The 21,918-nt window shown below is 30.6% G+C and overlaps 2 protein-coding genes across 3 annotated transcripts; one reads left to right on the forward strand and one right to left on the reverse strand.

Annotated features, from left to right (window-relative positions):
- Positions 1–1,477: 1,477 nt before the first annotated feature.
- On the forward strand, positions 1,478–7,260 carry LOC130448137 (tubulin beta-1 chain). Its single transcript, XM_056785360.1, has 4 exons — positions 1,478–1,854; positions 4,461–4,839; positions 4,907–5,660; positions 6,810–7,260. The coding sequence occupies exons 1-4, from the start codon at positions 1,798–1,800 to the stop codon at positions 6,961–6,963; spliced, it is 1,344 nt and encodes a 447-aa protein (XP_056641338.1). The 5' UTR covers positions 1,478–1,797; the 3' UTR covers positions 6,964–7,260.
- Positions 7,261–10,306: 3,046 nt separating this feature from the next.
- On the reverse strand, positions 10,307–21,794 carry LOC130448341 (uncharacterized). Of its 2 annotated transcripts, XM_056785650.1 has the most exons (6): positions 21,678–21,782; positions 21,120–21,399; positions 16,615–16,678; positions 15,887–16,161; positions 13,444–14,424; positions 10,314–12,011 (listed from the first exon to the last, which is right to left on the reverse strand). In XM_056785650.1, the coding sequence occupies exons 3-6, from the start codon at positions 16,664–16,666 to the stop codon at positions 11,613–11,615; spliced, it is 1,707 nt and encodes a 568-aa protein (XP_056641628.1). In that variant the 5' UTR covers positions 16,667–16,678; positions 21,120–21,399; positions 21,678–21,782; the 3' UTR covers positions 10,314–11,612. The 2 variants fall into 2 exon arrangements, with proteins under 2 accessions (XP_056641629.1, XP_056641628.1); XM_056785651.1 differs by lacking the exon at positions 21,120–21,399 and having other exon boundaries at positions 10,307–12,011; positions 21,678–21,794.
- Positions 21,795–21,918: the final 124 nt, after the last annotated feature.

Consider the following 21,918-nt stretch of genomic DNA (forward strand, 5'->3'; position numbering starts at 1 on the left):
ATGGATCTAACCACGTTTGGGGATACGACTGACCTATCTGAAGGTCTATTGCAAAAATTCTTATGTAACATTGAAAACACATGGTTTTTGACCAGTCTTTGTGGCCATGTTTGATGGTATACAAGCACCAGTATCTTTGGGGACAGAAAACGTTCAAGGTGGCCTCGAAAAACCACAACCGCTGAAGAAAAAACGTATTGGCCCAGAGATAGTAGCTCAAATCAATGAATCCACGGATTTGTCTGAGTATTTTTACAGTAAAAAGGAGATTTGAGGCGTCAAAAGGTCAAAGGAATGTGTAATTAAGGTTGTAATACATGGAGGAGGCTGATGGTTTAGGGTTGTTTTGGCGGAAGGGCGACTGGAGATCTAATAAAAGTTGAAGGGATCCGAAGCATTCCTCGAAGTAGTTGTTGTGGGACAAATTTGGCAGGGAAATCAAAAAGCTGTATCCTACTAATGGGCAAAAACTTTCGATCAGGTGAAAAAACTACTGAGAAAAAAAATTTCTCTTGGTCTTTGTACTGACAAACTTGTACGTTTTTTCTATCCATAATCTTTCTAATCATGTCAATTTTCATCGTATTCTTTTTGTGAAAAGTTCATATTTTTTTATATTAATAGCTTTCCATAACTTTCTTTATGGTATATTATCGTAATTTTTTTTTCATATAAAAAATTCGGTTAAATAATTTTCTATTTCCATTTTTCAAATATAAATATATCCTTTTATGGTAAAAGTTATTGTACACGTAATGATAATGGTTTAATAATCGTCAGCAGATACACCTACGTATAATTCTAATGACCCTGTATACAATGAGTTAATAACCTTGGTTGTGTGTTTAATTCCTCTAGATAATCTAGTAGGAGTAACGGTTTTCGACTATTGTGTGCAATACGCGTGTCACATCTGCTAATATAATAAAAAAAATTGAAAATATTTTCGTTTGTTTAAATATATTTTGATTTAAAATCGTTTAAAATATCCCTTATTGTCAAAAAATGATTTTTTGCGTCTTCTAACTCTTTCTTTACAAAAAGTTATCATAAAATTTTTGTGATTGAGAAGAAATCAAGTTTTACATGCAAAAAATAACCACACAATTAATCCTTGCCCTAATCACCCCTACAATGTCTACCTATCCCATCCCAATACTTTGTTACGTAATCTCTATTATCGTAAAATATACCTAATCTTCCCTTCTACCTTTTCCGATAATACATCTAACTTACTAGGTAGTTGTAATAAATAAATTTATATTTACAAAAACTATCTATTACGATTTGTTATGAATAAATATAATATAAAGTATAATTTTGTCACCTATACCCACTCCCATTATGATAATACTAAATCTAATTAAGCTAAATTTGAAGACATAATATAATGATTCTTTTTAACGAATTTAATTTGCGCTACTCTCCCCTATATTCATATGAAACACTAGGTGCATCCTGATGTTCTTCTGCGCTTATATGACGAACTAATGTTTTGTAATACATGTGAATAATTAGCTACTTGAAATAAACAAACATAAATTCGTGAACAATGACAAAAACATTAAATATAATAAAAAGCATTAATAATTTCGAGAAACGCCTTACGCCCTACATTCAAATGAAGAAGTCCAGACGTTTAAACCAAATCTAGTAACTTACAGTGCTGCCACCCGGGGGTGGGGGCATCTATATAATACAACATACGCGGCAGCCATTACATTTCAGATCAAAGAATCGAGCTGAACGTTTGTGTTTTCTAGTTATAGTTATACATATATTTTATATTAAATCAATATGAGGGAAATTGTTCACATCCAAGCCGGTCAATGCGGTAACCAAATTGGAGCTAAAGTAAGTAATTCTTTTTATATAATAACATTTATTATACAGTTCAATTGATTATTGTAGTTACCGGCCATCTTGTTACAAATTTATAATTTTTCGATTTTTTTTTTGTTAACATTATTTATATCGCGAAAATATTGTGCAATAATGCGTATTTTATCGTTATTTATTGTTTAAAATATAAATTTTCATATGATTATCGCTTAAACTGATTTTACCGGCCGGCTGTTGTATTGATTTTCCTAAAAACATCGACGTGTCTAAGTAGGCGTAGCTAAATAACGGTTTTTCTTTTCTAGAATTTAGATAAAACTTTTATTATTTTTCATCGTTTTAACAAATTATTAGTTAGAAATAATTAAATTTCGTATTCAATTCTAAAATTTTCATTTTATAATTGTAGTTTAAGGAAAATTATTCAACGTGTAGTAGACGATGTTTTCATACAGGATAGTAATTTTTTAACGGTCATCCAAAGGCGGTTGAAGTGACGCGTCTTTATTGATTTTGATTTAACATTTTTTTCCCCTTAATAATTTATATATATTAAATTATTTATAAAAACGGTATACTTCACTTCACTGATTACTTCGAATGAAGTTCAACGTCCTCTCTGAACTTAACATCTTTTTTGCGTTCGTTTTATGAAGATGTACAGTTATGAAGAGAAAGCTGATGGGATGTAGATAATATAATAATTTCTCTAAGCTTAAAGTAGAACAGAATTGAATTGTTTCCAATTATTTTCCTTGATCAAGCATTTCGAATATATAAAAACGAAGACTATTTGGTAAATCAGGAGCAGTAAATTACGAAATTGTTTACTATAAATGGGAGCATGTTACGTAACATTGACTATATATAGCCGTGACTTGACTCATAATTTGCGATTATTGTAAACTTTATTTGGTTGAAAATATACAGGGTGTTTCTAAATTCATGCGATAAAATTCAGGAGGTTATAGCTCGTATGGAATCAAGATTGATCTTTCCCTTAACAGAATTTTCTCAACCCACCTTTTTCAGAGATATCACCCTTAAAAAGGGATGAATAAAATTGAGTTACAATTTTTTTCTAAAATTTCAGTAAAGCTGAAAACTAAATTCAGTAATTTTCTGTTATATTATACGGGGATGAAATTTTCAACCTTTACTCTATTTCATATCAAAACTTTTACGATTCATGGGTGTATCTAGCATTACTGAAATTTTAGGGGAAAAAATTGAAAATCAATTTTAGTCACCACCTTTTAAGGGTGATATCTCGGAAAGGGGTGGACTGAGGTAATTGTCTTATGAATTTGTATATACAGGTTGTTTATAGTTTATAAAATTCGTCGTGTCATTAATGACTAGTTTCTATAAATATTTTCATTCTAATTCTGTGATGAGGTTTTGAAATGCTTCTTCTTTTGAATAACTGCCAATTTCCGCATTGCACAATTTCAAAATAGTGAAAAATGAAGCTTTTCTTTTCCGAAGCGTTTTTCTTTGATAATTATTTTATACATAAGTCAACTTCCAGTTCTAATTAATTAATTTCCGAGTTTTTAATGCAGTTTCATGCTCAGACAAAGTCGTATTGATTTTCAATTCCCATTTAAACTCGTTCAAGTGTGTCTGTTGAATCTGTATAAGAAGTTCATTTAACTAACCATTAATTCGATTAAATAAATTGAGTTCGAGTAGTTAATCAAATTACGATACTATAAATATTTTTCGTACATCCTTGTAAACGATCGTTATAAAACCATAAAAAGAATGTTTCAACACATTTAATCATTAAAACTCATCAAAGTGGGCTTGGTCGTGCTCTAAACATTTCATATTTTCATTTATACGAGGTGTGGTTCATTTTTATTAAAAAAAATTCTATTAATATCCTTCATAATTGGGTCATTTATGTACTCGATTTCATGATGAGGAAACTTTTAAGGATTAAATTTCTTGGTATTATCTCCTTTTTCGTAATTACCTATTCATTTGTTTCTTGTTGTAATCGAACTCGAGCTAAAAGTCGCGTGTAACTACGTCTGGACTGTATGTGTACTGATGTAACTGAACTTTTAGGTATAACCTCGTATAATTAGTAATTTTATCTATGTGGAAAACATCGATTAGTTTTCATATTTTGTCATAGTTATTTATAAAATTAGAATAAAATAAAAACAAATATACCTGTTTTAGAAAGTAGTATTTTGTACTGTAGACCTTGAATTATATTATGTAATCTGTGTTCAGAGCACGACTTCAATGAATCAGGTTAAAGTTCAAGTTGAAAATGACACTGTCTAAATTTAGTTTTCAATTTTCTATCTTCCAAGTTTTAATTTGTTATTTTAATGTTTTTTTTAAAGTTTGGTGTTATTATATCTAATTTAATTATTATTAGATGACTTACGAGGTGTGGCCATTAAGTAAAGTGGCGAAGATTACCAGTTTGTAATGTTTACCTTATCTGTAGACAAACCAGTGAATCCGTGGCCCTATATCTCTTAATAGCCTCACCTCGTATCCATTTAATCCAATTAGAATTCACATTTTTTGGATCTATATACTTATTTCTCTTTTTTTTTTTTTGTAAAACTTGATTGAAACAATTTTTTCAACAGTTCTGGGAAATTATTTCCGATGAACACGGTATCGACCCCACCGGAGCCTACCATGGAGACTCCGATCTTCAATTGGAAAGAATCAACGTTTACTACAATGAAGCGTCCGGTGGAAAATACGTACCGAGGGCAATCCTCGTCGATTTGGAACCCGGTACCATGGATTCAGTACGTTCCGGTCCGTTCGGTCAAATTTTCCGACCGGATAATTTTGTATTCGGCCAATCAGGCGCCGGTAACAACTGGGCGAAGGGTCATTACACAGAAGGTGCTGAATTAGTGGATTCGGTATTGGACGTTGTGAGAAAAGAAGCCGAATCGTGTGATTGTTTACAAGGATTCCAACTTACACATTCTCTAGGAGGTGGTACTGGTTCAGGTACATAATATTATTTTATCTATGGATTTGAGGGTTTTTTTTTTCACGTATACGAATTGGTTTTTAGGTATGGGTACCCTCCTTATTTCAAAAATCCGTGAAGAATATCCGGACAGGATAATGAACACGTATTCAGTAGTCCCCTCGCCGAAAGTGTCAGACACAGTAGTAGAACCTTACAACGCTACGCTTTCCGTTCATCAATTGGTAGAAAACACCGACGAAACTTATTGTATCGACAACGAAGCTCTCTACGACATTTGCTTCAGGACTTTGAAACTCACGACGCCGACGTACGGAGATTTGAATCATTTAGTATCTCTCACCATGTCCGGAGTAACCACCTGTTTGAGGTTCCCCGGTCAATTGAACGCCGATCTTAGGAAATTGGCGGTAAATATGGTACCGTTCCCGCGTCTCCACTTCTTCATGCCCGGTTTCGCTCCTCTTACGTCGAGAGGTAGCCAGCAATACAGAGCATTGACCGTTCCCGAGCTCACTCAGCAAATGTTCGACGCTAAGAATATGATGGCCGCTTGCGATCCGAGACACGGTAGATATTTGACGGTGGCTGCGGTATTCAGAGGTAGGATGTCGATGAAAGAAGTCGACGAACAGATGCTCAACATTCAAAATAAGAATAGCAGCTATTTCGTCGAATGGATTCCAAACAACGTTAAGACTGCCGTTTGTGACATTCCGCCTAGAGGTCTTAAGATGTCCGCCACATTCATCGGTAATTCAACAGCTATCCAAGAATTGTTTAAACGTATCTCAGAACAATTCACCGCTATGTTCAGAAGGAAAGCTTTCTTGCATTGGTAGGTCTCCGTTAATATATTTCAATTTTTTCTTGAAAAAAATGCTGTGAATTTTTTCTTTTTTTTTTGGTACAAAATTATTCTTAATAGTATGCCAGTTATGGCCTAAGCATTGCTTAACGTCATAGTCACGTATTAAAACAATTATTTAGAGGAATATTACCCCTTAAAATATATTTTGAGGTAATTTACTTATTGAAAAGTATTATGATGTAAATAAACCCATGGAAAGTACTTTATTAGAGTCAAATTACCTATTAAAAGTATTATTAAGAGGTATCATAACCCATAAAAGTATTGTAAGTATTATAAGAGGTGTCATAACGCCTAAAAGTATATTTAAGTCAACTCGCTTATTAAAAGTATTATTGTGATTACTCCTTAAAAGTATTTTTTAGAGTCTAATTATCTATTAAAAATATTATTCCGAGATATATTACCTTAAGTCAAAATAGAGTCTCTATACCTATTAAAAGTAGTATTGAGAGGTTTATTAACCCTTAAACCCTGAGTATTTTTAAGAGATAATTCACCCCTAGAAAGTATTTTTTCGATTAAATTATTTATTAAAAGTATTAAGGGGTAAGTAGTCATTTAAAAGTATTCTGGACGTCTAAAGACAATTGAAATATTTTTACGGACTAAATTTTACATATATCCCTTGAAAGTTAGTATTAATGGGTAAATCGCCCCTTAAAGTTTTATTAGGTAGTATTAATGGGTAAATCGCCCCTTGAAATTTTATTAGCTAGTATTAATAGGTAAATAGCCTCTTAAAACTTTTATTAGGACTTGTTTATAGTAGTTATGAGTCAAATAACCCTTCAAAATAGTATTAAAGGGTGAAATAACCCTTTAGAAGTATTATTAGGAAATATAGAACTTTGTGAACATTTTTTTTAATATGATGCCGTTTATTATACATGGTGTGCAAAAACTCTTGTTAAATATAAATTACAGGCACTTTGAGTGATTTGAACCTAATTTGCGTTTATCCCATTATGATAACGCCTTTCGAAGACTTGGTTTAAAATAAACTTTATTGCTATGTAAAATTTAAATTGGAAACAAAGTTTTTGATCGACTGTACGTTCTAATCGCGATTTGTCTGTTTTTAGGTTTGATTTAAAAGTTTTTCTTGTTTTACAGGTACACCGGAGAAGGTATGGATGAAATGGAATTCACCGAAGCGGAATCGAACATGAACGATTTGGTGTCTGAATACCAACAATACCAAGAAGCCACCGCCGACGAAGACGCCGAATTCGATGAAGACCAGGAAGCCGAAGTTGATGAAAACTAAAATTTATAGATCTGAAATCGATAAAAAAACAAAGCTTTATAACGATTTTTTTTTTTCGTTTTTAAATTTTCTCTTTCCTCTTTTTTTCTTTTGTAAGCGTGTTTTTTGTACAGTTTCTACATTCCCGTTTGTAAATTTTGAATACATTTCTTAAATTATTCAAAGACTGACTTTTAGTTGCTTTTTACGTTTTTTCTTGAAAAAAAAAACAAGAAGTGTTGGATTTTTTAACATGTTTTTGCATATTGTTTTTTTAATGAAATAGGCATTAAAACTGCTGCCATTACTTCCACTAAACAGTGTTTTAATTACCCGATCCTTACGTATACACCCAGCACAAAAAAACCAGCGATCACCAAAAAAATAAGACCCTGTATGTAGTATACAAGGTAAATACGCTACAAAAGTGAGACCCTGTATATAGAATGCTCTCGAAATCAATGAGAGAGGTATTACCCATTAAAGGTATTTTTTGGAGACAAATGATCTATCAAAAGTATTAAGAGTTAATTCACCCCTTGAATGTACTTTTTGAAGATAAATCGATAAATAAGAGGTAATTCAGCTGCACTAGAGCGTTTACGAGGGTAAGATGAAAGTTAACGTTTACTCATTAAAATTAATATACGGTGGGAGATCTAAAATTGTTTACTGATATAAGTGAAATTGGGGGAACAATGGTATTGTTTTTTATGTTGAATCAACATTTTGGATACCTCTTCAATTGATTGAATCACACATTGAAATGAAGTTATTTTTTTATAGTTTCCTAACAAAAATGATTTTAGAACGATAAAAAAAAATTTCATGGAGCTGGTGAAATTAATGCTTAACGTAATCAGAAAAATGATATTTTTCTTCTAGATACTTGAGAACCCTAACCTAAAAATATTAGTTTCAAAAAATATCTATTAACTTATTTAATACCCCTCGTAAAATCAATTTGTAGCTTTAACTAGGATACGGTAGAGGTCGCTTTAGTCTTCATTTCAAATCTTGTGAGGGTGACAATATTGGTTAAAAAAGAGTTTTTAAAACTTAATAATCGTCAAGTTATTGCTAATTTTGGAGTGTTATTAACAATATATTCATTATTTTAACTATTACGGGGTATATTTATTACTAAATCATTCAAATGTTCAATCTCCATTCATCCAAAATGGCGTCTTAAAGCGGGCTTGAACATTTTCTTTTATAAAACAGTTTGAACCGCAAGAAAATTACCACAAATACTCAAGTTAGTTCAAATCATATTTTTTAATAGATACTTGAGAAAAGACACCTAAAAAAATAATTTACTGGGAAAATCTGAAAATTTACTGTTCTCCCCCCTCTTAAATCAATCAGTAGATTCATCTAGTTTTCGGTAGAGGTCGGTTTAGTATTCGTTTCAAATCTTGTGAGAGTGACTGTTTCAGTTTAAAAGTTTTCGCAGCGTTATAATCGTTTTAATAATTATTGTTAAGTTTGTGCTAATATAATAAATGTTATTGTGAAGTGTTATTAACAATATTTTCGTTATATTAATTAATATTCGTGTGTTCGTTACTAAAATATCGTTATTCAAATGTTCGATGTTCAGTAGACGCTTGAGGCTTATCCAAAATGGCGTTTTATAGTGTGATTGAATATTTTTTATATAAAGCAGTTTTCAACCACGAAAAAATCCACAGAAATAATAGGTATGTTCAGTTTTTTATACAGTATATCTTATTTCTTGTTTTTACCTTTGTGATATATTGAAAACGTGTGAAATAGAATTTTTTTGTTGAGCGTCGATTCTTTTTGTTGAAAATGTAGCATTTCTACTTGAATGTGTAGTAATATACCATTTTAGTAATTTAACATTTAAAAATATAAAGTATTTAATTTCAAAAAATAAATTTATCTAAATAACTAGTGGAATTAATTAAAAAAGTATATTATGTACTTTTATATACATTTAAAACGCGTTAAATTCATTTTTATACATGAAATAGCAAATTTAACCTAAAAAATGATACACTTTTGATTACAAGTCATAGTTTAAGGTGAAAATTACAACTGAAAAATTTTTGATGTTTGTACGTTTTTGTCTCATAACCTATAACAGGTATTTACGATAAAAATGATTTTTTTTCTGGAAGAAAGATTTCAAATTTTCTAATCTTTTTTTAACTAGATACTTAAAAACAGATCCAAAGAAAAATAAATTACAGGGAAAATGTGAAATTTTACTGTTTTCCCCCTCTTAAATCAATCCGTGGTCTCATATAGTTTTCTGTAGAGGTCGCTTTAGTATTCGTTTCAAATATTGTGAGGGTTTTAGTTTAAAAGTTTTCACAGTATAATAATTGTTTTAATAATTATTGATAAGTTTGTGCTAATTTAATAAATCGTATTTTGAACTGTCATTAACAAAAATTTAATTTTTTAATTCGTTACTTTTAAATATCGTTCGTTATTCAAATGTTCAATATTGACGTTTGACACTCATCCAAAATGGTGTTTTATAGTTCGAATTGTTATCTTTAAACAGTATTCCAATACAAAACAATCACCGCATATACGAGGTATGTTCACTTTTTATTTCTTATTTTTACTTTTGTAATAAGTATACTGAATAGAGGTGGAAGAGATTTTTTCGTTATCAATAAACGTTTTAGTGAAATAAAAATAGTTAATTCTTATAATGTGTTGGTGTATATAAATGAAAATTATTGATAAACATTGATTTTCCTAATTTTTATCTTCTGGCATCAGGTTAAAGATTTAATCCACAGAATATAGCGCCTACAGAGGTACATAGGGCATAAATTAAAACATTTTGTTTGTTAATGACATTTTCTTGCTCTACTTCATTTGTCACAAGATTTCGTATGTTTTCATGTTATTTTTGTCAATTTTTTCCTATCCCGAAACTTGTTATTTTCTAATTTAAAGCTCTTTTCATTTTGGTAATTTTTTACTTTACCCATGTAATTTTTTTTTAAAAACCATCATAAAATTTTCGATTAACAAAAAAGTTAACTTTTCCTTTAAATATTGGTGCTTAGATTGAGGTTGAACTTTGATTTTTCTATTTACTTTTGTCATCAAGTTAAAGATCAATTTTATGGTGCACCTTTGCTATGCTGGTTAAATCTATTTTTTCGTAAAGGTAATTCAACTAATCAAACAAAACATTCTAAAAATGTCAAAGATCCAACAACATACGTCACGTGGTCGTTCCAATGTTGCCAGTTGTCTTATAATCATTCTACTGTTAAAATAGTAATTTGACATCAATCATTTGATATTCATTCAACAAAATAATATTTATAACACAAATACGTAAAAAGTGAGGATAATAAAACAAAAAATAATCTTTTATATAGAAAATATATTTACTTCTATATTGAATATTTCCACAAGTGCCAACAGTGTCTAGTAAAAATAACACCTTATAAAAATTCATAAATAATACCTACTAGAGTATTTAAATATATCCAAAAAATTTGAGGATTCTCTTTTAATTATAAATAAAATTAATATTCTAAGGCAAGTATACTTTCATATGGTATTAATATCAAATAATAGCAAATTAACAGTTTACTGGAAACCAGTAAATGAATATAATCACATGAAATTCACTTTATAGTTAAGAAATCGTCCACTACATGGACCGTAGAACCTTTGTTCGGTTGTTTGTTTTCAACATAGCTGCGATTTGTTTATATTGTTTTTTTTTTGGACAAATTTCTATGAATGGATTTTTATTTCTTTGTATGTTAAGTTTCTATTATTATTGAGTTGAGTTGAGAATTATTGAGAAATTCTTTTTTGGTATAAATACTGGTTTGTTTATTAGTTACGAAGTTTCCTTTGTCTTCTTTTTGCTGTTTTCTTCTTGTTTTTCTTTACTTTCTCGTTCCCTAACTGCAATTAAATTGTTCTGCATTGATTTAACTTCAATTTCATGATTTTGAGGTTATAGATTGAAAATAAGGTTGTAGTAAATATGAGACGTCAACGGGAGTCCGCTGTATGAAAATGGATAAGTGGAATGTTATTAATTATTAAAATATACTGTAATTTGCTATTATACTGCTAATTAACTTGAAAACAATAGCAATAACTGATCTTTATCAAAATAATTATTGTGTATAGGTTTTTATTAAATTTAAAAATAAATTTTCGAAATTTAATGATAGTAATTTCAAACTAACAAGTACCAACTTTGAAATATCAATTTTTTTTCATTTTCATGTGCAAATGTTGACAGTAAAGTGAATAAATTGAAATTTTATTTATTCAAAGAAAACCATTGACATTGTTTCCCATTTAGTACTTTTTATAATCGAATCAACAATATTTTATAAATATAAAAAATTATATACAAAATAACCAAAACATTTAGAAATATTTCGAAAAAAAATTATTTATACAATTTTTGAAATCGTTTGTTGAATTTTCTTGAAATCACTAAAACTACATCTCATTACAGGGAGGTTTAAAAATAAAAGAAATGCCTGGTTATGAATACCCCTTCAAGTTCAACCTTATTTTCAACGTAATTAAATACAAACATGAAAAACGCAATAAAATAAATTTTTAACACGTCTACTGCCGCGTGTATTCAACCTTTAGAATTTCCAAAACGTTTTTCAATTATTTACAAATTAATTTTCCTAAAAATAACATTTTCTCCTATACAATTCCGAAGTAACTGCCAGAGCTCCTCCGGGCAAAAATCTTACGAAACTATCACCTGCCAAAGGACCAATCACAAATAAATTTTCATAACCTCTGACGCAGTGCGTCAATTGATCTATATCCGCGGGATTCGTCTTGCAATCCAACGGGATATTTTTATGTATACCAAGTTTTATATGTTCCGGTAGGAAAGATAAATCCGGTCTGGATCCTATCAAAATGACAACGAACGAAACGTTTATTTTCGATTCGACGCCGTCTTTTGAGGTTATAATCACTGTTCTCGAATCTGAATCGAAATCTGTCAACGTATATTCCGGGTAAGATGTGTAATAAGGGTAAGAAGATCCGCCGTCTAACATCATTTGGTGTACCTGTAAAATACGAAACATAAACTTAATTAAAAAAAATCAAAAACTAATCGCGAGGTTAAGTAAATTGAAGAAACCAAGGAAAAGTTATGTGAAAATTGTTTTGAAAATGGAGACGTTGTAGGACAAACAGAATATTTGGAAAATAGATTGAAAGATCATAAATACAATAAAACGTACATTGTAAACAAAGTTTCCGATTCGAACATGAAGATGGCAGTATTTTTACGTTGAGGAATGTATTGAAAAATTATCATTGGAATATCCGCAATTTTGATCAGTTTTTTTGACAATAACAAAATCTACGATTTGTAATTTAAATTTGGTTTTAGTGACTTTTCTGTTACCTAACCTATAAAAATGATTAAAACGAGAAATATTTGTTTAGAATGAGAAAGTAGATGTTTTATTTTGCAAATAATAACAAAAATAATGTTTGTAAAGGGTAGAATTAAATTATTGTAATGTTTTTCGTATTTATATAAATTCTTTTATGCAAAAACAGCACAGTAAGTATAAAACATAGGTTTTTTTAAAAATATTTTGGGCGACAAATTTGTCGTCGATGATTTTGCGACATTTCTTGATGATTTGGCGACAATTGTCGCTATGTCGCCATGCTGACGTGAACCCTACGAATAATAATTTTTTTTTCGGTGGAATACTTTTTAAAAAGATATTTTTTTTACCACACCTCGTATATAGATGGCGTTAGCTATAACGTTTTCGTTTCTATTTAAACCGGAGTTATTTAAAGAAAATGTCTGACTATGAGTTCGGAGCCTTGCAGAGGAGCAACTCGTATATTAGGGTCAACTCCAACGAACCTTCCTTCTATAAAAAATTTCTCCTCATCCAATTAAAAACTATTGAACGATTTTCTCTCCCTAAATAGCGTAAAAAGGAGCTTGTTGAACAAAAATTATGTAAAATGAATTTAATAACAGCGAAAGTTTAGTTTATTTTAATTAATTTACGCTAGGTGGCGTTGGTTATAACTTTTTCGTCTATACTTGAATCAGATCTACTAATTTCCTTGTCCTAAAGTCGTTTGTATCTCCTGAATCGTTTCAAAATTGTGGTCCTTTTAAGACTTTTGATTTTGGATATGAGAAATTAGTATAAATCCTGTGAATAGGTTGGTTGTTTTGATACCGGAAGCTAAAAACTGTGTGGTGGTGCAGCTTCTAATTGTTCGCGAATTTTTATTTTGGGACGTTCTGTACATCGTTTGCGCATACCTTATGAATCAATTCAAAGGAATTCCGATGACGATAATATTATTGTTATTTTGTTTACATTACATTTTATAAATGATGTAACCAACAATGAACTAAAGTCGATTCAAGAAATAATGCGTTCGAAGACGAAAAAAAAACGTTATACGAGGGTTGAACGAAAAATTTTCTTTAAAATCTATTATTCGATAACTAACCTTATGGTATTCAGGATATAGATTTTCCTGAAGATGTCTGCTCAATTCCGGCGATCTCTGCCTGAAAAGATGAACGACAGGAACGTTCCTCCCTCTAGCGGCTATAATAGCGTCGGCGGCACTCAAACCAGCACCAACTACCAAAACCGGATCGATATTTTCCCTATCGCCGGCCATATAAGTATCCAAATTATTTTCCAAACTCCTCAAATCGTAAAATATCCAATGAGGATCCTTCTTAATCCTCGAAACTTCCAATCTATTCGGCAAATCGCTGCCTCCGTTGGCTAAAATTAAATATTTACAAGCGTAAGTTAATTTTTCGTCGGTGTTGCCGTCAACGGCGTTCACAATCCAATTGGATTCGTTATCACAGATCGCGGGATTGTAAGAAGGCACCGATAGATCTAAACTAAAAGAATTTCTGAGCAGTTTCTCGTTTAAAGAAGAAGAATAAAAATTATCACAATTATAACCGTTCCTATCACAGCTGAAACTGATCGATCGTTTTTTTTCGTTCTTTTTGGGCAATTCCGCGTAGCAATTTCTGTCTCGAGGTCGTTTGCATCGAGTTTTTTTCCTATTTTTCAACATTAGGCAATCAATTGCATCGGATATACAACAACTGTGCGTTTCTATTGAATTCTCCTCGTATTCCGATTCAACGTTTTCTTTTATTTCGTCGTTTATCTTATTAACCCAGTTATTTTTCTTGTTTCGTTCGTAATCGTTTTTGATTTGTTCTACGGAATTGACGGTGATGAAATTGTGAAAGTTTTTGGAGAGTTTCATTTTTTCTGTGTACTTGACGTAATATTTGGCGACGTTGCTCGCGTAAGCCCTTTTTTCTCCAGAATCTCTCGAATCGAATGGTAAACCGGGCAAAGCCATCCAATTACCTAGGGATATGGTCAGTATTTGCGGATCCATGCGGTGCCACGATCCACCCGGGGGTCCTTTACCCAAAACGATGTGATCGATCTGAAAAATTAAATCGAATCATACGTTAAGTTTACCAAAACCATCGAAAAATCCATTTAAAAATCGAATGAATTTAATCAGTACCAGAACGAGCGAAAAATCGAATTAATTATAACCACTGACTGAATCATCCAAGAATCGAATGAATTATAAGCAATAGTTGAATCATCGAAGAATCGAATTAATTATAGTAAATAGCTGAATCATCAAACAATCGAATGGATTATAAACGATAGTTGTATCATCGAAGTATCGAATAAATTATAATGAATAGATGATTTACGAAGAATCGAATTAATAATAATCACTGGATGGATCATGGAAGAATTGAATGAATTATGATCAATAACTGAATTATCGGCGAATCGAATGCGTTGAAATTAATAGCAGAACCATGGATAATCGAATGAATTATATTTAATAGCAAAACTATCGAAAAATTCACGGAAGAATCGAATGAATTTAATCAATAGCAGAACTATCGTAGAATCGAATGAATTATGATCAAAAGCAGAACTATCGTAGAATCGAATTAATTATAATCACTGGATGAATCAAGGAAGAATCGAATGAATTATAGAAAATAGCTGAATCATCGAAGAAACGAATGAATTTAATCAATAGCAAGTATATTTACTAAGAATCGAGTGAATTTAATCAATAGCTAGTTGATTTACGAAGAGTCGAATGAATTTAATCAATAGCTAGTCGATTTACGAAGAATCGAATGAATTTGATCAATAGCAGAACTATCGTAGAATCGAATGAATTATAACGACTGGATGAATCATGGAAGATTCGAATTAATTATAGTAAATAGCTAAAACATCAAACAATCGAATGCATTTAATCTATAGTTGATTTACGAAGAATCAAATGAATTATAATCACTGGATGAATTATCGAAGAATCGAATGAATTGAAATTAATAGTAGAACCATGGATAATTGAATGAATTATAATGAATAGCAAAACCACATCGAGAATCGATTGAATCATCGAAGAATTAACAATTTGAAATCATAAAAGTCATACGAGGTGCGATTGAAAAATAGTGAACCATTTTATTAAAAATAAACTAATAAATGGTAACAAATAATGTCAAAATTATTACTGTGCCTTAATTTACTCGACAAATTTCAACACTTCTTTCGAATTTTTTTTTAATAGCAGCAATAAACATTTTTTCATCGTATTTTTTTTAACCGTGCCCCGTATTCAAATCATTGGTAATAAAACAAATTTACGAAATGTTATCAAAAGGTTTATTAAAAATTTTCAAATATTATCGCCATATTGTGCAATTTCGCCTTAGAATCGAATGGAATATTTCGAAAAACGGCGATAAAACATTTATACAGTTCAGTAATACAAATATTTCGCTAAAATTATGTTTTTTTTTTCAAGAAATCTATCGTTTTTAGACAGTTTAATTGTATAAAAATAGAGTACGTCGACTAACCTCCTTTCCGGTTTTTCTAAATTCTACCAACGGTGCCAGATCCCACCCCATATCGGCGTTAGGATGTAAAAGAGCATCCATTAATAGAGATACTTGATTAGTAGATCTACCTTCCAATCCTTGCGATAAAAATTCCAGATCTTGATAAAGAAGACATTGTCCTACCGCCGATCGTAATCTAGCAGATAACATTTCATCTGGATGTGCATCGGATACGATGTAAGGCACGTTTCCGGAAAGTACAAATGAGAGAATTATTCCACTCGGACCGTTTCCTATAAAAAAATACCAATTAATAGTTTGAAACAAAATAATCGTCTACTAAAGAAACTGACTCTCGCGGAATTTTCATCTATTTATTATTTGACCCCTGTAAAATTTCTTCGTCACGAACATTACGCTGGGTACTTAGTTAAAAGTATAGATTGGGAAAAAACGACAACGGTAACTGAATTGTAAAAAAAGAAACTAGAAAATTGAAAAAAATATAATTACCTACAATTATTTTACGAGGGTTGTTTTAAAACTTTACGATCATCTTTTTTTGTAAAATCAACGCACGTCCGATTGAAATTCCGACAGTACCCGCCTATGAGAATGTATTACATCAGTGGCGGTTCGTGAAAAAAAATTAGGGGTTTTAATATTTACTACAAGATAATGAATAGCCTTTGAGATTCCCTGCCTTATATATGATGTTATTGATATAAAATTAGGTATTTACGTACCAACAATTATAACTTCTTTATAAATAATATTCGAAGTACTACCGCTCTTCATCTTATGGATTATCTGAAAATAATACACAGATTTTTAGTAAAATGTTAATTAATACGTTATAAAGTGCGTTGACCTTAATAGTTATCTTTAGATATTTATTATAATACATATTTTCCATCGGAAGAATCCTCAAATGATTCAATGCAACGAGGAAAATTTATTTTTCGTTTTTAATAAATTTTGTTTGTGATAAATAATTTAGAAATGAGGTTAAACTTCTTGGATACCCTGTATAAAAAAATTTATTGTTTATTATTATTTTTATTGGATATACGTGCTATATATTATATTATTTTTAATTACAATATAATAATATTTATACTGGTTTACAGTACTGTAAAGTTTTTTTCTTATTCATTTATACTATTTCTATTCGTTGGGTGAATTTACGTCCTTCATTTATTCAAACACTTCACACTACACTAAATTAAATTATCACTATCACTTAACTAACTTATACAATTTATTTAAATTGTTTGGCTCACTATGGCAATTTATTATAAACTAAACGAGCTCGTTTATATATCCAAACGACATTCTCAAAAATTCTAGAAGAAGAAAAAATAAAACAAATAAATAGATCTTCGTAGAAATTAGTTCAAGAGAAACATTTAAAAAATCACTTTCTATGATAAAAATTTATATAAAAAACAAACATCGAACGAATTTCGGGTATATCAAACGCGCCCCGCCGAATTTTATATTTCGCTACGATCGAACAGTACCGGCTCCAGGACATTTGTTGTCAAAAGAAATTTTCCATATGTTGAAAATACTTAATTAAAAAAAATTATTACCGAGTTCTACCACATGTAACTCAGCGACTTCTTCAGAAATTTCAATGGAACAGTCCCGAGCTAATACCGAGTGATATTCGCATTCATTGGCTACTAACTGTATTCTGGCATTAAAAAAAATATTTATTATTGACCATTTATTTCCTGAACGTTAAGAATATTTCTTTAAGGTCACAATTTGGTTATCCATCTTATTTTGACGTTTAAGGACGAAAATAATAAACAACTTTCCGTAAACACGAAATGTAGTAAACAATATAAGCTGAAATTTAATCCGTTAAAAAATAAACCTCGGTGTTACACGTTTTTTGAAGTTTTCTTGGTTTATCAGCCAAATGGCCGACGACAAACCCACCCCTACACGACAACCCTCACGAAATTAATTTCTTACTCCGTTTCATCGATCCACTTGTTTACTGTCTTAATTTCCAGTTCTTATCTATCACGTGGTGGTAGACGCACGCGCACGTAACGTAGTATTCAGTTTTGCAGAGAAAAAGTTTTCCTATATCAGGGCCATACCCAAAAATTAACCATATCTCCATATTTCTTTCAAAAAATAACCAAACGGGGAAGGTCTTTCTATTTTATTCATTTATTTAAAAGATAATTTATTTGACGACATAATTTGGATTTATTCTAAAAATATTACGAATGCAATGCAATTTGCTGTTACCTGTTAACAAATCAGTATAACCGTAGCAAATTTATAGGGGTAAGTTATTACCATTTTGCGATTTACGTGAATAATTTAATTGGAAAAATCTCAGCAAATATCAGGATTGGTACTATGAAAAGATAGTTAAAGAAATTGTGGAAACAATATATAAAACAGTTTCGCAATAGAAATTAATAATTAATAAACCATTGTATTTAAAAACTAGAATTTGCAGTTAAAATTTGAATTGAATTACATAAAAAACAAAAAGTATCGTTAACATTAAAAATAGTAATACACCAAGGACGACAAAAATTATACGAGGGTTATTTGAAAAGCTGCCGAAAGTTGATTGTTACTTGGTTTTATCTAAACAACCTGAACTTGGAAAATCAGTGGGTAGACAATTACTAGAACCCCTCGCAAATTGAGATTCTGAAGGAAATTATGTACTTCTACTATAACTAACTATAATCTGATGCAAAATTTACGCGGAATAACTTTAAAGAACTCGTTGGTATTAAATTCCTACCACTACCAGCTTTAAATCCTTTAAATTCGGTGCGTAATAAGTAATTTTACGTCGTTGAAAGCGGCAGAATCCTTTGTTATTTTTTCATTATACCGATTTAGTATAAATCCAGAGGAGGATCTTCTGCACAAATATCGATCATTTTCAATACATATTATTCATCTTGGGGTGTTATTGACAAGTCTAAATACCCAAAATTTGTTGATTATTATCAATTATTCACGGTACATTGTTAATATTTTCAAATAAGATTACGCGTTATCTGATTTTTTTTGCAAAGTCACGTAATCACTTTATTTTATCTCTAATTTTATAATAATTATTCAACTAAGATGGAACAATTTTTAAACCTTGTCTAATAATTCGGAAAACTTCGACAAATCTACTTGTTGTTTTCACACGATAATATAATAGAATAAAATATATTTTTATTTTGATATATGAGAACCGAATTGCAATTTGGAAGCTTCTCACGTATTAAATATAAATAACCGAATTTTGATTAGATTTTGACAAGTTGTGTACTTGAAATCGTCCATTCAATTTGTCAAAAAAATTTTCAATATACTACTACACAATATTTTTTCTAAAATTTGTCATGGATACATTTGAGCTAGTCCGGCCATACTGTTTGTTTACATAACCGAGCTATACTGTCAAGAAATGTCACTTGATAGGTTAGCTCGACAATGTAAACAAACTACAGGGTCGAACTAGTTTAGAAGCTTATCGCAAAAACGTATTAAAGCAAATTAGATTGCTGTTGTTTTTTTTTCTGTAGGGACAATTATGAAGTTGAGTCTACGTTAAATAATTCGGTAAAATTATTGGATCGATTTAAACATTGATATAGCGAAAACCACATTTCGATATCTTTTTATCTTGAGAAATGTGACGTCCACGCCATTTATTATTGCATTTAAAACAACTTAATACAGGTAGACATTTCCTCAATAAAACGACAATCCTTCGACCCCTAACTAACCGATACATGACCCAGGAAATCAAAGTAATCCTCTCCGATATACCTGATACACTTTTTAGGAAAAGCCAACATATTGTATCCTTCTACCTTCTCAAAATGTCATACGAGACGTTTTGAATCAAGGGTAAATTCATTCTGTCTCGGGACATCGAAACAATTAGATCTCAAACGCCGAGATCCCGGCGAAGCTACGCCGTTTCTAGAGATTCCGCTCGCGCGACATAGTTTAATTTTTTGATCTACCTCATCACTCTAACCTCGACGCTAAGACTAGCTCATAAATATGTGTTTTTTTTCAAAAATGTATATTGTTAAATTCCCATTCATTAATTTTATTGAGAAAATTAATCATGAATAACTGTGAAACCGGCCAAGGTTAAAGGACTGATAATAATTAGATGAATAAGTAAATTCCGACGTGACAACGAATTAACATATTATCTAACGACAACATAATTTTACTATTCTAGAATATATAGATACGTAAAACGGTGTTCATTGTTTGCTAAATTTAACTACTACATATAAACATAAAGTATAACAAACTAAAAAAGAAATTAATCAGCGTTGTTTCATCATTTGAGTTTGATGAATCTTCTTTGTCTACGTCGCTTAGATTAGTAGACTTTGGAGAATAATCGTTGACCAATTTTGACCATACAGAATGACGGTAATCCTGTTGCACTGCGCCAGAAATTAACTGGATATACCTCACGAAGAGGATCCATTCAGTGAACGTGATATTGGGAAACTAGTTTTTGAACGTTCCGACCGCAATCAATTTGATACGACCGCGTTGGAATTCAGCTCAAAATTCCACATTTGTTTAAATACAGAGTGTTTTATTCAAAATTTTGTTATAAAAAAGGTCATTTATTTTGAAATACCCTACATATAATTTGATAAAACTGCATATAGTAAGAACGAGGAATAATCTATGTATAAAGAAATATACAGAGTGTTTACATTTACAATAAACTAATATCACATAAGTATCGACATCTTTTTAGATATATACCGGGTTGTTAAAAAATTTCGTGGACTGTTGACTATTTGGTAAATTTGAACACTATTAAAAAACAAAAAGGAAAAATATTCCCGGGGTTTTTTTAACACTTCCTCTGTTCCCATATTAAAAATAGATAATTAGTAAATAGGTTACTGTATCTATTTTGGACACGGTTTTAAACGATTAGATTCTAGAACATAATTATTTTAAACCTCGTATATTACGTCGTCAATACTTGATTCAAAACTAACCTTATTATTTTTTTTTCTGCTAATTATTTTTTCTATCATACCAAATGAAAACCCTAACTACCCCAACTCTTTTACACTATCAGACGTTTTAGTACGATACGATGATACGTCTTCAGTGCTCGAAAATATTATTCTTATAAAAATGTGACCTTTCATAAAAGGTAATCAATGTATAATGTATATTATAGTCTCCCTTAGCAATGTAAAAAAAAAACACTCACCCTTATATAATATCGTCCTTGAAAATAAATTATTAGTAATTGAAGGTTTGTCGTTTTAAAATGACAATTAAAAATAAATTTGTCACGATTATTAGATCGATTCGTCCTTTTTCTTTCAATTTCGAGTTTCAAATCCACAGATAACCTCACAGTCCGTACGCCACAACGCCGTAGTCACTAATGGTACGAGAGTCTAGCATTTCATAATATCTGAATGATTTTCATGACTGTATCAGCGCTGTTGTCATATCGTCACTTATTTTACTCTAACTACCGATTGCTGTAATCAAGTATTAGGTAATTACGTTTAACCTTGTATGTCTATTTTAGATTTATATTAATTTTTAACATATTTCATGTAATGATTCTTATTGAATCGATATAAAGTCTTATATACTTTTTTATTATTATTAAATATCGGATTAATTAATAAGACACTTTGTGTATTAAAACCGGCAACAGAGTAAATATCAATTTACTTAAATGTACGCAACGTTTAACTACCGGCCCGGCCGGCAGATAATTTTTTGCGGTTTATATAAAATAAATTATACTTACTAAAAATTGTCCTACATCGTAAGTTTGTGGATTTAACAATATTTATACCGGAAATAAAATTACTCGGAAGTCTATTAACCAGTCAACCTTCTTTTGTTCGCTTCCCAACAACACATTGATCGCAATTCTCAAGGTTGTAAATTATGAAGGATGTAGTGATGCTGAGATATAATCTAATAAACTGTTACCGGCTAATGGTATTATTAAGAAACATTTTCAACTTTCCCCGTATATCAAATCT

Source organism: Diorhabda sublineata, chromosome 8 (genome assembly GCF_026230105.1).
Source record: "Diorhabda sublineata isolate icDioSubl1.1 chromosome 8, icDioSubl1.1, whole genome shotgun sequence".
Taxonomy (NCBI): domain Eukaryota; kingdom Metazoa; phylum Arthropoda; class Insecta; order Coleoptera; family Chrysomelidae; genus Diorhabda; species Diorhabda sublineata.